Genomic DNA, 16,257 nt, shown 5'->3' on the forward strand with positions numbered 1-16,257 from the left:
TATTGTCATTATTTACTTTTCATACTATGTTTAACCTCCGAAAATTGCAATTTAAATCACACTTTTCAGATAATAGTTGACACGACTAAAGTAGAACATTTTCCTGCATGAACATGTAAACATGATGTTTGCCAGCAGATCATAATAGAAAGTTGACAATTTAGGCATAAAAAAAATTGTGTGGTTCCAATTACATTCAATTCTAAAATAGGTGGGGTAGGTAGATTTTTTATTTTATTTTGTTATATATTTTTTTCATGTGTGAGTGTTTAGTTTAGGTTTTCCATTGTTTTCCAAATGGTCTCTGTGTTGTTTATTTCTTCCTATCAGATGTACAGCCGTTACAGATTGGAAGAACTTTTATATTGTCTTTTTAAGTTGATGTCAGTTTCCGCACCCACTATTTCTTGTGAGACTTCACGAATTTCGCAATTTTATCATTATTTTTCTCGAATATGTAAAAAAAAAAAGTTTTGGGTCGGCGTGAAATACTAGGTGGGGTCAGGTAACTGGAACCAAATAACTTTTTTTATTTGGCATGTATATATATTTTATATACGATAGGAATAATTATGACTCATAAAGTTTATATTTCCTACATGTACAGCAAGTCTTCATATTTATTGCCAAATGACATGTGTTTGTTTGTTTACATAAAGAAAAGAATATTAATAACTGCCAATGAGGGCACATTTTGCAATGATTTGTTCATTTTTCCCAGGAAACTAGGGTTCCAGGATTTTCGAAATCATTTATAAAGTCACTAAACATTGTATTTATATAATTTTATGTGATAATTTTCAAAAAGAAAAGCAATATTTCTACTGATGAAGAGAAGATGACTTGGCAAGTATTTTTTGTTTCTGCCACTGAGGGCGCTGTGTCAATCGTGGCATATTTGTTTATTTGTATTTACTTGCTTGTTTACAAAGCATATTTGAATATTTCAATGGCTTACTTTATTATACTAAGTTATTTTCTGAATGGATTCAGAAAGGGAAATGATTGAAATGGTGAAGGCAGATTATAAACAGATGGTTTCAGGATCCCTCCCACTGCGATACATTATGGAAATGGTGAAGGCAGATATAAACAGATGGTTTCAGTATCCCCACTGCGACATTTTATGGAAATGGTGAAAGAACAAATTCCCAGATACTATCATTTATTTGTTTGCATTCATTCTCGCAAACCAGAGTTATTATTTCTACCACTACATTTCCAGTGTGAGGCTCATTAAGAACATAAAACCATAATAATCCATGAATGATTTTGCGTTAGAATTGGTGCTGCTGAGATGGTTGCATAGCATACATTTACATTCATATCTAAATAGTACCAATGACATTGTGGCACAACTGTAAAGTTTTAACTAGAAGTAAACTAAAAACGCTCCCGTTCACAGATATCATTTGAGCAATTTCCTGGGGTATTTGTAGTGAACTGTATGTTCATGTTCTGTAGGCGAAGTGTATCATGGAGTGATTGTTTTAATTGTCTGGGTTAGCTGGAATTTTGATTCACCAGTGTAGCAAAGGACTTTGAAAACAGTTTTGCCATTCTACATTTATAAGTAAATAAAGTACTGTCACGGCTATATATCCCTTATTGCAAAAGTTCATCAAATATGCAAATAAGCAATTAATTGACTCGATACCATTTTATCTTTGTCAATATCTTTACCAAGTTTTATCAACTTTGGTGCAAACTTTCTTGCTATAGGCCCTAATTGCCAAAGTTCATTAATTATGCAAATGAACAATTAAGACTCGTCACTAAATTTCAGTAAAAAACTATCATATCTCTGTATGATCAATATCTGTGGCAAGTTTCATCACAATTGATAAAGCCATTCTGGATGAATTTATTGACACCACTAAATATCATTGTATGCCTTTCCCATATCTTTGAAAATAAAACATCAATGTTTACGATGTAAAAAAAACCTGTAAGAGTAATGTAATAAAATAAGTAGTTGACTTGCTTGCTGGATCTACACACACATGGTGTCATTTCCTTCAAGTCCAAAGTCTGCCTCCAGATCAAATACAAGTGAGATACAAAGACTGATTAGACCTGACTGGGTGCCTACTATTAATAGGGATTCACTGTGTGTCATCACTTAAAGAAATTATCATTAATTATGCAAGCCACGCCCACCAAAAACTAATCAGCGCTACTTTAGTTACAGCCCAACAATGCCACATAGTAAATTGGAAAACATTTGCTTCAATATTTTTTGAGATATCAGTGGAACAAAATTTGTGCACAGAGACAGACAGATAGACAGACATCGCCATGGCATTACCTCCCATACAGGAGCTAAAAATGTTTAACATATGCTAGTCCAGGCTAACTATAGGTGTTTATTTTCTGAATGATTATCCAGTTGCCTATCCAGTCCTGTTGTTATCTTTGCAATATATGTAATCATTTGGCTGATGCTATGGTCGTGGTCTTGTTGCTAGACATATTTGCATACATTTTTTGAATATCCATTCATTTGTCAATGAATACCTGATGTTATCTTTGCAATACACGTGATCGTTTAGCTGTTGCTATGGGCGTGGTCTTGTTGCTAGGTATATCTGCATACATTTTTGGAATGTTTATTCATATCTATTAATCCCTGCTATCTTTGCAATATACATATCGTTTGGCTGTTGCTATGGGCATGGTCTTGTTGCTAGGCACATTTGCATACATTTTTTAATGTTTTTGCTCACTTGTATATGAATTCCTGATATTATCTTTGCAATATACATGATCATTTGGCTGTTGCTATGGGTGTAGTCTTGTTGCTAGGCATATTTGCATACATTTTAAAATATTTATTCATTTGTCTTTCAATTCCTGTTGTTACCTTTGCACTATATGTGATTACTTGGCTGTTGCTATGGGCGTGTTCTTGTTTCTAGGCACATTTACATACATTTTTTGAATGTTTATTCATTTGTCTATTAAGATCCAAAACTTATAAGGTCATGTTACGGCACACAGACATCAGGAAATTCTATAAAAGTGGGCAATATGTAACAATGAGATGTTTACGCAACACATCCAAATTTCCTTGGAAATCACTTGATTTAAACATGAACCTATAATTATATAAATATATGGTTTAAAGTGGTGCCAAATAAACTCCAATGGTACATTAACCACTTTTTCTTTAGATAAATCAGTTTACAGCCAAAATTTACACAATACTGGGCTCTGTGGATCAGTTATGGTGAAAATGATATACCATCTTGCTAAAAATGATTATTACATCCGTTATATTTACACCTTGGAGTGTTTGTCAATAATGAACAGCTACTACACACACCTACATCTAGATACCAGAGGACATTTAGGATGATATGACGTCACAAGCAGGGACTTTTCCCATTTGCAGCAAAAGTTTCCAAAATGGCGGCGCACAATGAGACTCAACATAACAGAATTTTGACAATTCAAAGTCACATAACTTTAATATGTCTCATTTTATTTCTAAAATTCACACACAAATCAGTTAAAAACACAAAGTTGAGATATCTAAAAGTGCAAATGCATTTGATTGGACCTTCCCTTTAACATAAAGTGACATGCATATGTCTCACAGCACAGCATGTTACCTTTATGCCAGGTTTGATTGAAATCAGTTGGTGCATGGCAGAGATATGAGGGTGAATGCACACATGCACAGACAGAACCCAATATAATACCTACATGCTCAGTAAGTGAAATAAAGATGTGTGTGTTAGCATACTTACTGGAAGATGTGATCAAACTTTCTAATGAAGGGTACAGGAACCATAAACAGAGAATGGAAACTATTGACTGCTGTTTCTGAAGTGATGGTCTGCAGGGATAAGCGAGCCTCGTGTCTTACCTGAAAGAACAAAAAAGATATTATCAGTTGTGATGACAGACACAGACAGTCACAAAGAGGCACACACATATATGCATCAGATTCTATAATATTATAAAGAAGAGACCCAACAGTTGAAAAAGCTCCACTGTTTTTTTAGTTTTGTTACATAAATATTACAGATATGGATAAGGTGAACCTAAGATATCATATTAGTTGAGTACCAGCTGGAAACAGTGCCACTATGCTACAATCAAGAACAAGTCTTCTGTGACTGAACACATAGTCTTGATGTCTAAAATATGGCCTTACAATCTTATAAGATAGGTTACTACTTACAATCTTACCAGATAGGTTACTACTTACCATCTTATAAGATAGGTTACTACTTACAATCTTACCAGATAGGTTACTACTTACCATCTTACCAGATAGGTTACTACTTACCATCTTACCAGATAGGTTACTACTTACAATCTTACCAGATAGGTTACTACTTACCATCTTACCAGATAGGTTACTACTTACCATCTTACCAGATAGGTTACCACTTACAATCTTACCAGATAGGTTACTACTTACAATCTTACCAGATAGGTTACTACTTACCATCTTACCAGATAGGTTACTACTTACAATCTTACCAGATAGGTTACTACTTGCAATCTTACCAGATAGGTTACTACTTGCAATCTTATCAGATAGGTTACTCCTTACAATCTTACAATCTTACCAGATAGGTTACTACTTACCATCTTACCAGATCGGTTACTACTTACCATCTTACCAGATAGGTTACTCCTTACAATCTTATCAGATAGGTTACTACTTGCAATCTTACCAGATAGGTTACTACATACCATCTTACCAGATAGGTTACTACTTACAATCTCACCAGATAGGTTACTACTTACAATCTCACCAGATAGGTTACTACTTACAATCTCACCAGATAGGTTACTACTTACAATCTTATCAGATAGGTTACTACTTACAATCTTACCAGATAGGTTACTACATACCATCTTACCAGATAGGTTACTACTTACAATCTCACCAGATAGGTTACTACTTACAATCTTATCAGATAGGTTACTACTTGCAATCTTACCAGATAGGTTACTACATACCATCTTACCAGATAGGTTACTACTTACAATCTCACCAGATAGGTTACTACTTATAATCTTATCAGATAGGTTACTACTTACAATCTCACCAGATAGGTTACTACTTACAATCTCACCAGATAGGTTACTCCTTACAATCTTATCAGATAGGTTACTACTTGCAATCTTACCAGATAGGTTACTACATACCATCTTACCAGATAGGTTACTACTTACAATCTCACCAGATAGGTTACTACTTACAATCTTATCAGATAGGTTACTACTTACAATCTCACCAGATAGGTTACTACTTACAATCTTATCAGATAGGTTACTACTTACAATCTTACCAGATAGGTTACTACATACCATCTTACCAGATAGGTTACTACTTACAATCTCACCAGATAGGTTACTACTTACAATCTTATCAAAATTGTCATCCATATGGCCACTTTTAGGTTCACACACACACACACACACACACACACACACACACACACACACACACACACACACACACACACACACACACACACACACACACACACACACACACACACACACACACACACACACACACACACACACACACACACACACTACCATGCCTACAGCACTAATGAATCTTAATTCAGATGTGCTAAAACGTATGATTGAATTGTGTTTACCTGGAAATAAATATTCTTGGATACATTGGCACATAAATTAACATAGCCACTAGAATCAACAAATACAACATCATAATATTTGTGGAAGTCTGCTGTTGTTGGCTGGTTGTAGTTGGTCTCGTCATTACACATTGATATGCCTTCCTTAGTCCAATCACTGTTAACTGTAAGCCAAATCAGTACTTCATTAGAACAATTAGTATGTAAGCTATAGTCTAGCTACCTGATGGATAACATCAGTTCTTGTCTGTTTACCTCTTTCACCACCATTGGCCTGATGGGATTGTTTGTTTACCACCATTGGCCTGATGGGATTGTTTGTTTACCACCATTGGCCTGATGGGATCGTTTGTTTACCACCATTGGCCTGATGGGATTGTTTGTTTACCACCATTGGCCTGATGGGATTGTTTGTTTACCACCATTGGCCTGATGGGATTGTTTGTTTACCACCAGCTCCCTCACTAACATAAGGTGAGAGTGAGTGTGGTGTAATCAAATTGATATAAAAATACTTAGGAGTACTTAGGAGTTGTATATCTTTGAAAAATAAGGAATCATTTCAATGGAACATACATTTTCTACATCATAATTGCAAATGCACAAATTCAAATGTCACATATACTACAGAAATATGGATTAAAGTAATAAACGGACGGACGGACGGACGGATGCACGCACGGACAGACGGACGGAACCCAATCCATAAGTCCCTGTCCGGACTTCGTCTGGCGGGGACTAACTATAGGATCATTGGTGGATATAATAATGTTTGTCTGTGTGCACTTACCTAGGAAGGAGAAGGTGTTTTTCACAACTTGATAACTGCTCATCAGCTTGTTCAGTTTCCGTACAGACATAAGATATATTACTACCATAGTCATAATAAAACCTGTAAAAGTACCTGTCCCCTGGAAACAACAGAATCAATGGAAATTTGTTAAAAGTATACAGTTGTTGTTGGATAAGTTGATAATATCAATAACTGATTCAATACACTTAAACTTGGATTGTTAGAACTCATCTGGCAACATGGACGGAACAGACACACAGAACTAAATAACGTAGCTCTCATCAGCTTCATTGTTGGGGGTTAATTTTTAATTACTTGAGCACCAAAAAAGCTTGTGTATACTTCTTCCCTTCAACTACTTGTAAACATGCTTTTAAATTAAAGAAATTGGCAAAATGTAAATGCTAAGTACTACAAGTGATACGGTCTAAAAACATAGCTTGCATCTGATAATATTTGGGTAGACAACTGAATGTAATCTCTGTGTATTACAGTTATTTGAGTTATGATTTGCATGTTGTCAATGGGATCATCATGTTGCAAATTCACCTTCTTCTACACATTCACAGATGCATCCCCATTAAATTTCAGTCAAATCTGCCCATTAGTTTTGAAATTACAGATTTTTGACCAAACAGACTCATTTTGAAATCAGTCGGTATTCAAGAGAATTCTGTTTACAAAGGGGTCAATCTTAACAGGTTTTACAGTAACTGTACTATAAAATTGGTATTTACACAGAGTTAGTAGTACATACCTAGATAGGTTTTACAGTAACTGTACTATAAAATTGGTATTTACACAGAGTTAGTAGTACATACCTAGATAGGTTTTACAGTAACTGTACTATAAAATTGGTATTTACACCGAGTTAGTAGTACATACCTAGATGGGTTTTACAGTAACTGTACTATAAAATTGGTATTTACACAGAGTTAGTAGTACATACCTAGATAGGTTTTACAGTAACTGTACTATAAAATTGGTATTTACACTGAGTTAGTAGTACATACCTAGACAGGTTTTACAGTAACTGTACTATAAAATTGGTATTTACACAGAGTTAGTAGTACATACCTAGATAGGTTTTACAGTAACTGTACTATAAAATTGGTATTTACACAGAGTTAGTAGTATATACCTAGATAGGTTTTACAGTAACTGTACTATAAAATTGGTATTTACACAGAGTTAGTAGTACATACCTAGATAGGTTTTACAGTAACTGTACTATAAAATTGGTATTTACACAGAGTTAGTAGTACATACCTAGACAGGTTTTACAGTAACTGTACTATAAAATTGGTATTTACACAGAGTTAGTAGTACATACCTAGACAGGTTTTACAGTAACTGTACTATAAAATTGGTATTTACACAGAGTTAGTAGTACATACCTAGATAGGTTTTACACTAACTGTACTATAAAATTGGTATTTACACCGAGTTAGTAGTACATACCTAGATAGGTTTTACAGTAACTGTACTATAAAATTGGTATTTACACAGAGTTAGTAGTACATACCTAGATAGGTTTTACAGTAACTGTACTATAAAATTGGTATTTACACAGAGTTAGTAGTACATACCTAGACAGGTTTTACAGTAACTGTACTATAAAATTGGTATTTACACAGAGTTAGTAGTACATACCTAGACAGGTTTTACAGTAACTGTACTATAAAATTGGTATTTACACAGAGTTAGTAGTACATACCTAGACAGGTTTTACAGTAACTGTACTATAAAATTGGTATTTACACAGAGTTAGTAGTACATACCTAGATAGGTTTTACATTAACTGTACTATAAAATTGGTATTTACACAGAGTTAGTAGTACATACCTAGATGGGTTTTACAGTAACTGTACTATAAAATTGGTATTTACACAGAGTTAGTAGTACATACCTAGATAGGTTTTACAGTAACTGTACTATAAAATTGGTATTTACACAGAGTTAGTAGTACATACCTAGACAGGTTTTACAGTAACTGTACTATAAAATTGGTATTTACACAGAGTTAGTAGTACATACCTAGATAGGTTTTACAGTAACTGTACTATAAAATTGGTATTTACACCGAGTTAGTAGTACATACCTAGATAGGTTTTACAGTAACTGTACTATAAAATTGGTATTTACACAGAGTTAGTAGTACATACCTAGACAGGTTTTACAGTAACTGTACTATAAAATTGGTATTTACACAGAGTTAGTAGTACATACCTAGACAGGTTTTACAGTAACTGTACTATAAAATTGGTATTTACACAGAGTTAGTAGTACATACCTAGATAGGTTTTACAGTAACTGTACTATAAAATTGGTATTTACACAGAGTTAGTAGTACATACCTAGATAACCATTCCTACCTGTCTTAGTTATCTCTGGTACACAAGTACTTGATGTCCTACCTATCTTAGTTATCTCTGGTACATAAGTACTTGATGTCCTACCTATCTTAGTTATCTCTGATACACAAGTACTTGATGTCCTACCTGTCTTAGTTATCTCTGGTACATAAGTACTTGATGTCCTACCTATCTTAGTTATCTCTGTTACACAAGTACTTGATGTCCTACCTGTCTTAGTTATCTCTGGTACATAAGTACTTGATGTCCTACCTGTCTTAGTTATCTCTGTTACACAAGTACTTGATGTCCTACCTATCTTAGTTATCTCTGGTACACAAGTACTTGATGTCCTACCTGTCTTAGTTATCTCTGTTACACAAGTACTTGATGTCCTACCTATCTTAGTTATCTCTGTTACACAAGTACTTGATGTCCTACCTGCCTTAGTTGTCTCTGGTACACAAGTACTTGATGTCCTACCTGTCTTAGTTATCTCTGGTACACAAGTACTTGATGTCCTACCTGTCTTAGTTATCTCTGGTACATAAGTACTTGATGTCCTACCTGTCTTAGTTATCTCTGTTACACAAGTACTTGATGTCCTACCTGTCTTAGTTATCTCTGGTACATAAGTACTTGATGTCCTACCTGTCTTAGTTATCTCTGGTACATAAGTACTTGATGTCCTACCTGTCTTAGTTATCTCTGGTACACAAGTACTTGATGTCCTACCTGTCTTAGTTATCTCTGGTACACAAGTACTTGATGTCCTACCTGTCTTAGTTATCTCTGGTACACAAGTACTTGATGTCCTACCTGTCTTAGTTGTCTCTGGTACATAAGTACTTGATGTCCTACCTATCTTAGTTATCTCTGGTACATAAGTACTTGATGTCCTACCTATCTTAGTTATCTCTGGTACACAAGTACTTGATGTCCTACCTATCTTAGTTATCTCTGGTACAGAAGTACTTGATGTCCTACCTATCTTAGTTATCTCTGGTACACAAGTACTTGATGTCCTACCTATCTTAGTTATCTCTGGTACACAAGTACTTGATGTCCTACCTGTCTTAGTTATCTCTGGTACAGAAGTACTTGATGTCCTACCTATCTTAGTTATCTCTGGTACACAAGTACTTGATGTCCTACCTATCTTAGTTATCTCTGGTACACAAGTACTTGATGTCCTACCTATCTTAGTTATCTCTGTTACACAAGTACTTGATGTCCTACCTATCTTAGTTATCTCTGGTACACAAGTACTTGATGTCCTACCTGTCTTAGTTATCTCTGTTACACAAGTACTTGATGTCCTACCTGTCTTAGTTATCTCTGATACACAAGTACTTGATGTCCTACCTGTCTTAGTTATCTCTGGTACATAAGTACTTGATGTCCTACCTATCTTAGTTATCTCTGGTACACAAGTACTTGATGTCCTACCTGTCTTACATATCTCTGGTACACAAGTACTTGATGTCCTACCTGTCTTAGTTATCTCTGGTACACAAGTACTTGATGTCCTACCTGTCTTAGTTATCTCTGGTACACAAGTACTTGATGTCCTACCTATCTTAGTTATCTCTGGTACATAAGTACTTGATGTCCTACCTGTCTTAGTTATCTCTGGTACACAAGTACTTGATGTCCTACCTATCTTAGTTATCTCTGGTACATAAGTACTTGATGTCCTACCTATCTTAGTTATCTCTGGTACACAAGTACTTGATGTCCTACCTATCTTAGTTATCTCTGGTACATAAGTACTTGATGTCCTACCTGTCTTAGTTATCTCTGGTACACAAGTACTTGATGTCCTACCTATCTTAGTTATCTCTGGTACATAAGTACTTGATGTCCTACCTATCTTAGTTATCTCTGGTACATAAGTACTTGATGTCCTACCTATCTTAGTTATCTCTGTTACACAAGTACTTGATGTCCTACCTGTCTTAGTTATCTCTGTTACACAAGTACTTGATGTCCTACCTGTCTTAGTTATCTCTGGTACACAAGTACTTGATGTCCTACCTATCTTAGTTATCTCTGGTACATAAGTACTTGATGTCCTACCTATCTTAGTTATCTCTGGTACACAAGTACTTGATGTCCTACCTGTCTTAGTTATCTCTGGTACACAAGTACTTGATGTCCTACCTATCTTAGTTATCTCTGGTACACAAGTACTTGATGTCCTACCTGTCTTAGTTATCTCTGGTACACAAGTACTTGATGTCCTACCTATCTTAGTTATCTCTGGTACACAAGTACTTGATGTCCTACCTGTCTTAGTTATCTCTGGTACATAAGTACTTGATGTCCTACCTATCTTAGTTATCTCTGGTACATAAGTACTTGATGTCCTACCTATCTTAGTTATCTCTGGTACACAAGTACTTGATGTCCTACCTGTCTTAGTTATCTCTGGTACATAAGTACTTGATGTCCTACCGGTCTTAGTTATCTCTGGTACACAAGTACTTGATGTCCTACCTGTCTTAGTTATCTCTGTTACACAAGTACTTGATGTCCTACCTATCTTAGTTGTCTCTGGTACATAAGTACTTGATGTCCTACCTGTCTTAGTTATCTCTGGTACACAAGTACTTGATGTCCTACCTGTCTTAGTTATCTCTGATACACAAGTACTTGATGTCCTACCTGTCTTAGTTATCTCTGTTACACAAGTACTTGATGTCCTACCTGTCTTAGTTATCTCTGTTACACAAGTACTTGATGTCCTACCTATCTTAGTTATCTCTGGTACACAAGTACTTGATGTCCTACCTGTCTTAGTTATCTCTGGTACATAAGTACTTGATGTCCTACCTATCTTAGTTATCTCTGGTACACAAGTACTTGATGTCCTACCTGTCTTAGTTATCTCTGGTACACAAGTACTTGATGTCCTACCTGTCTTAGTTATCTCTGGTACACAAGTACTTGATGTCCTACCTATCTTAGTTATCTCTGTTACACAAGTACTTGATGTCCTACCTATCTTAGTTATCTCTGGTACATAAGTACTTGATGTCCTACCTATCTTAGTTATCTCTGATACACAAGTACTTGATGTCCTACCTGTCTTAGTTATCTCTGGTACATAAGTACTTGATGTCCTACCTATCTTAGTTATTTCTGTTACACAAGTACTTGATGTCCTACCTGTCTTAGTTATCTCTGGTACATAAGTACTTGATGTCCTACCTGTCTTAGTTATCTCTGTTACACAAGTACTTGATGTCCTACCTATCTTAGTTATCTCTGGTACACAAGTACTTGATGTCCTACCTGTCTTAGTTATCTCTGTTACACAAGTACTTGATGTCCTACCTATCTTAGTTATCTCTGTTACACAAGTACTTGATGTCCTACCTGCCTTAGTTGTCTCTGGTACACAAGTACTTGATGTCCTACCTGTCTTAGTTATCTCTGATACACAAGTACTTGATGTCCTACCTGTCTTAGTTGTCTCTGGTACATAAGTACTTGATGTCCTACCTGTCTTAGTTATCTCTGGTACACAAGTACTTGATGTCCTACCTGTCTTAGTTATCTCTGGTACATAAGTACTTGATGTCCTACCTGTCTTAGTTGTCTCTGGTACATAAGTACTTGATGTCCTACCTGTCTTAGTTATCTCTGGTACACAAGTACTTGATGTCCTACCTGTCTTAGTTATCTCTGTTACACAAGTACTTGATGTCCTACCTATCTTAGTTATCTCTGGTACAGAAGTACTTGATGTCCTACCTGTCTTAGTTGTCTCTGGTACATAAGTACTTGATGCCCTACCTATCTTAGTTATCTCTGTTACAGAAGTACTTGATGTCCTACCTGTCTTAGTTGTCTCTGGTACAGAAGTACTTGATGTCCTACCTGTCTTAGTTATCTCTGTTACACAAGTACTTGATGTCCTACCTATCTTAGTTATCTCTGGTACACAAGTACTTGATGTCCTACCTATCTTAGTTATCTCTGGTACATAAGTACTTGATGTCCTACCTGTCTTAGTTATCTCTGGTACATAAGTACTTGATGTCCTACCTGTCTTAGTTATCTCTGGTACATAAGTACTTGATGTCCTACCTGTCTTAGTTATCTCTGGTACACAAGTACTTGATGTCCTACCTATCTTAGTTATCTCTGGTACACAAGTACTTGATGTCCTACCTATCTTAGTTATCTCTGGTACACAAGTACTTGATGTCCTACCTGTCTTAGTTATCTCTGGTACATAAGTACTTGATGTCCTACCTGTCTTAGTTATCTCTGTTACACAAGTACTTGATATCCTACCTATCTTAGTTATCTCTGGTACACAAGTACTTGATGTCCTACCTGTCTTAGTTATCTCTGTTACACAAGTACTTGATATCCTACCTGTCTTAGTTATCTCTGGTACACAAGTACTTGATGTCCTACCTGTCTTAGTTATCTCTGGTACGTAAGTACTTGATGTCCTACCTGTCTTAGTTATCCCTGATACACAAGTACTTGATGTCCTACCTGTCTTAGTTATCTCTGGTACATAAGTACTTGATGTCCTACCTGTCTTAGTTATCTCTGGTACATAAGTACTTGATGTCCTACCTGTCTTAGTTATCTCTGATACACAAGTACTTGATGTCCTACCTATCTTAGTTATCTCTGGTACACAAGTACTTGATGTCCTACCTGTCTTAGTTATCTCTGGTACATAAGTACTTGATGTCCTACCTGTCTTAGTTATCTCTGGTACATAAGTACTTGATGTCCTACCTATCTTAGTTATCTCTGGTACATAAGTACTTGATGTCCTACCTATCTTAGTTGTCTCTGGTACATAAGTACTTGATGTCCTACCTGTCTTAGTTATCTCTGGTACACAAGTACTTGATGTCCTACCTATCTTAGTTATCTCTGGTACATAAGTACTTGATGTCCTACCTGTCTTAGTTATCTCTGGTACACAAGTACTTGATGTCCTACCTGTCTTAGTTATTTCTGGTACATAAGTACTTGATGTCCTACCTGTCTTAGTTATCTCTGATACACAAGTACTTGATGTCCTACCTGTCTTAGTTATCTCTGTTACACAAGTACTTGATGTCCTACCTGTCTTAGTTATTTCTGGTACATAAGTACTTGATGTCCTACCTGTCTTAGTTATTTCTGGTACATAAGTACTTGATGTCCTACCTGTCTTAGTTATCTCTGGTACACAAGTACTTGATGTCCTACCTGTCTTAGTTATCTCTGTTACACAAGTACTTGATGTCCTACCTATCTTAGTTATCTCTGGTACACAAGTACTTGATGTCCTACCTATCTTAGTTATCTCTGGTACACAAGTACTTGATGTCCTACCTGTCTTAGTTATCTCTGGTACACAAGTACTTGATGTCCTACCTATCTTAGTTATCTCTGGTACACAAGTACTTGATGTCCTACCTGTCTTAGTTATCTCTGGTACATAAGTACTTGATGTCCTACCTGTCTTAGTTATCTCTGTTACACAAGTACTTGATGTCCTACCTATCTTAGTTATCTCTGGTACACAAGTACTTGATGTCCTACCTGTCTTAGTTATCTCTGGTACATAAGTACTTGATGTCCTACCTGTCTTAGTTATCTCTGGTACATAAGTACTTGATGTCCTACCTGTCTTAGTTATCTCTGGTACATAAGTACTTGATGTCCTACCTGTCTTAGTTATCTCTGGTACATAAGTACTTGATGTCCTACCTGTCTTAGTTATCTCTGGTACACAAGTACTTGATGTCCTACCTGTCTTAGTTATCTCTGGTACACAAGTACTTGATATCCTACCTATCTTAGTTATCTCTGATACACAAGTACTTGATGTCCTACCTGTCTTAGTTGTCTCTGGTACATAAGTACTTGATGTCCTACCTGTCTTAGTTATCTCTGGTACACAAGTACTTGATGTCCTACCTGTCTTAGTTATCTCTGGTACACAAGTACTTGATGTCCTACCTATCTCAGTTATCTCTGGTACACAAGTACTTGATGTCCTACCCGTCTTAGTTATCTCTGGTACATAAGTACTTGATGTCCTACCTGTCTTAGTTATCTCTGATACACAAGTACTTGATGTCCTACCTGTCTTAGTTATCTCTGGTACATAAGTACTTGATGTCCTACCTATCTTAGTTATCTCTGGTACATAAGTACTTGATGTCCTACCTATCTTAGTTGTCTCTGGTACATAAGTACTTGATGTCCTACCTGTCTTAGTTATCTCTGGTACACAAGTACTTGATGTCCTACCTATCTTAGTTATCTCTGGTACATAAGTACTTGATGTCCTACCTGTCTTAGTTATCTCTGGTACACAAGTACTTGATGTCCTACCTGTCTTAGTTATTTCTGGTACATAAGTACTTGATGTCCTACCTGTCTTAGTTATCTCTGATACACAAGTACTTGATGTCCTACCTGTCTTAGTTATCTCTGTTACACAAGTACTTGATGTCCTACCTGTCTTAGTTATTTCTGGTACATAAGTACTTGATGTCCTACCTGTCTTAGTTATTTCTGGTACATAAGTACTTGATGTCCTACCTGTCTTAGTTATCTCTGGTACACAAGTACTTGATGTCCTACCTGTCTTAGTTATCTCTGTTACACAAGTACTTGATGTCCTACCTATCTTAGTTATCTCTGGTACACAAGTACTTGATGTCCTACCTATCTTAGTTATCTCTGGTACACAAGTACTTGATGTCCTACCTGTCTTAGTTATCTCTGGTACACAAGTACTTGATGTCCTACCTATCTTAGTTATCTCTGGTACACAAGTACTTGATGTCCTACCTGTCTTAGTTATCTCTGGTACATAAGTACTTGATGTCCTACCTGTCTTAGTTATCTCTGTTACACAAGTACTTGATGTCCTACCTATCTTAGTTATCTCTGGTACACAAGTACTTGATGTCCTACCTGTCTTAGTTATCTCTGGTACATAAGTACTTGATGTCCTACCTGTCTTAGTTATCTCTGGTACATAAGTACTTGATGTCCTACCTGTCTTAGTTATCTCTGGTACATAAGTACTTGATGTCCTACCTGTCTTAGTTATCTCTGGTACATAAGTACTTGATGTCCTACCTGTCTTAGTTATCTCTGGTACACAAGTACTTGATGTCCTACCTGTCTTAGTTATCTCTGGTACACAAGTACTTGATATCCTACCTATCTTAGTTATCTCTGATACACAAGTACTTGATGTCCTACCTGTCTTAGTTGTCTCTGGTATATAAGTACTTGATGTCCTACCTGTCTTAGTTATCTCTGGTACATAAGTACTTGATGTCCTACCTGTCTTAGTTATCTCTGGTACACAAGTACTTGATGTCCTACCTATCTCAGTTATCTCTGGTACACAAGTACTTGATGTCCTACCCGTCTTAGTTATCTCTGGTACATAAGTACTTGATGTCCTACCTGTCTTAGTTATCTCTGATAC

General features: G+C 36.1%; 1 protein-coding gene across 1 annotated transcript in view; it reads right to left on the reverse strand.

Annotated features, from left to right (window-relative positions):
• Nucleotides 1-16,257, reverse strand: part of LOC144443264 (nucleolar protein 6-like) — a 167,295-nt gene that overhangs the window by 95,459 nt on the left and 55,579 nt on the right. Inside the window, exons 7-9 of the mRNA XM_078132697.1 lie at nt 6,424-6,544; nt 5,634-5,797; nt 3,753-3,871 (exon numbers count right to left, since the gene is read on the reverse strand). Coding sequence (XP_077988823.1) covers nt 3,753-3,871; nt 5,634-5,797; nt 6,424-6,544 — 404 coding nt within the window. The remainder of the gene's footprint in view (nt 1-3,752; nt 3,872-5,633; nt 5,798-6,423; nt 6,545-16,257) is intronic.

This window comes from Glandiceps talaboti, chromosome 12, assembly GCF_964340395.1.
Source record: "Glandiceps talaboti chromosome 12, keGlaTala1.1, whole genome shotgun sequence".
Lineage (NCBI taxonomy): Eukaryota > Metazoa > Hemichordata > Enteropneusta > Spengelidae > Glandiceps > Glandiceps talaboti.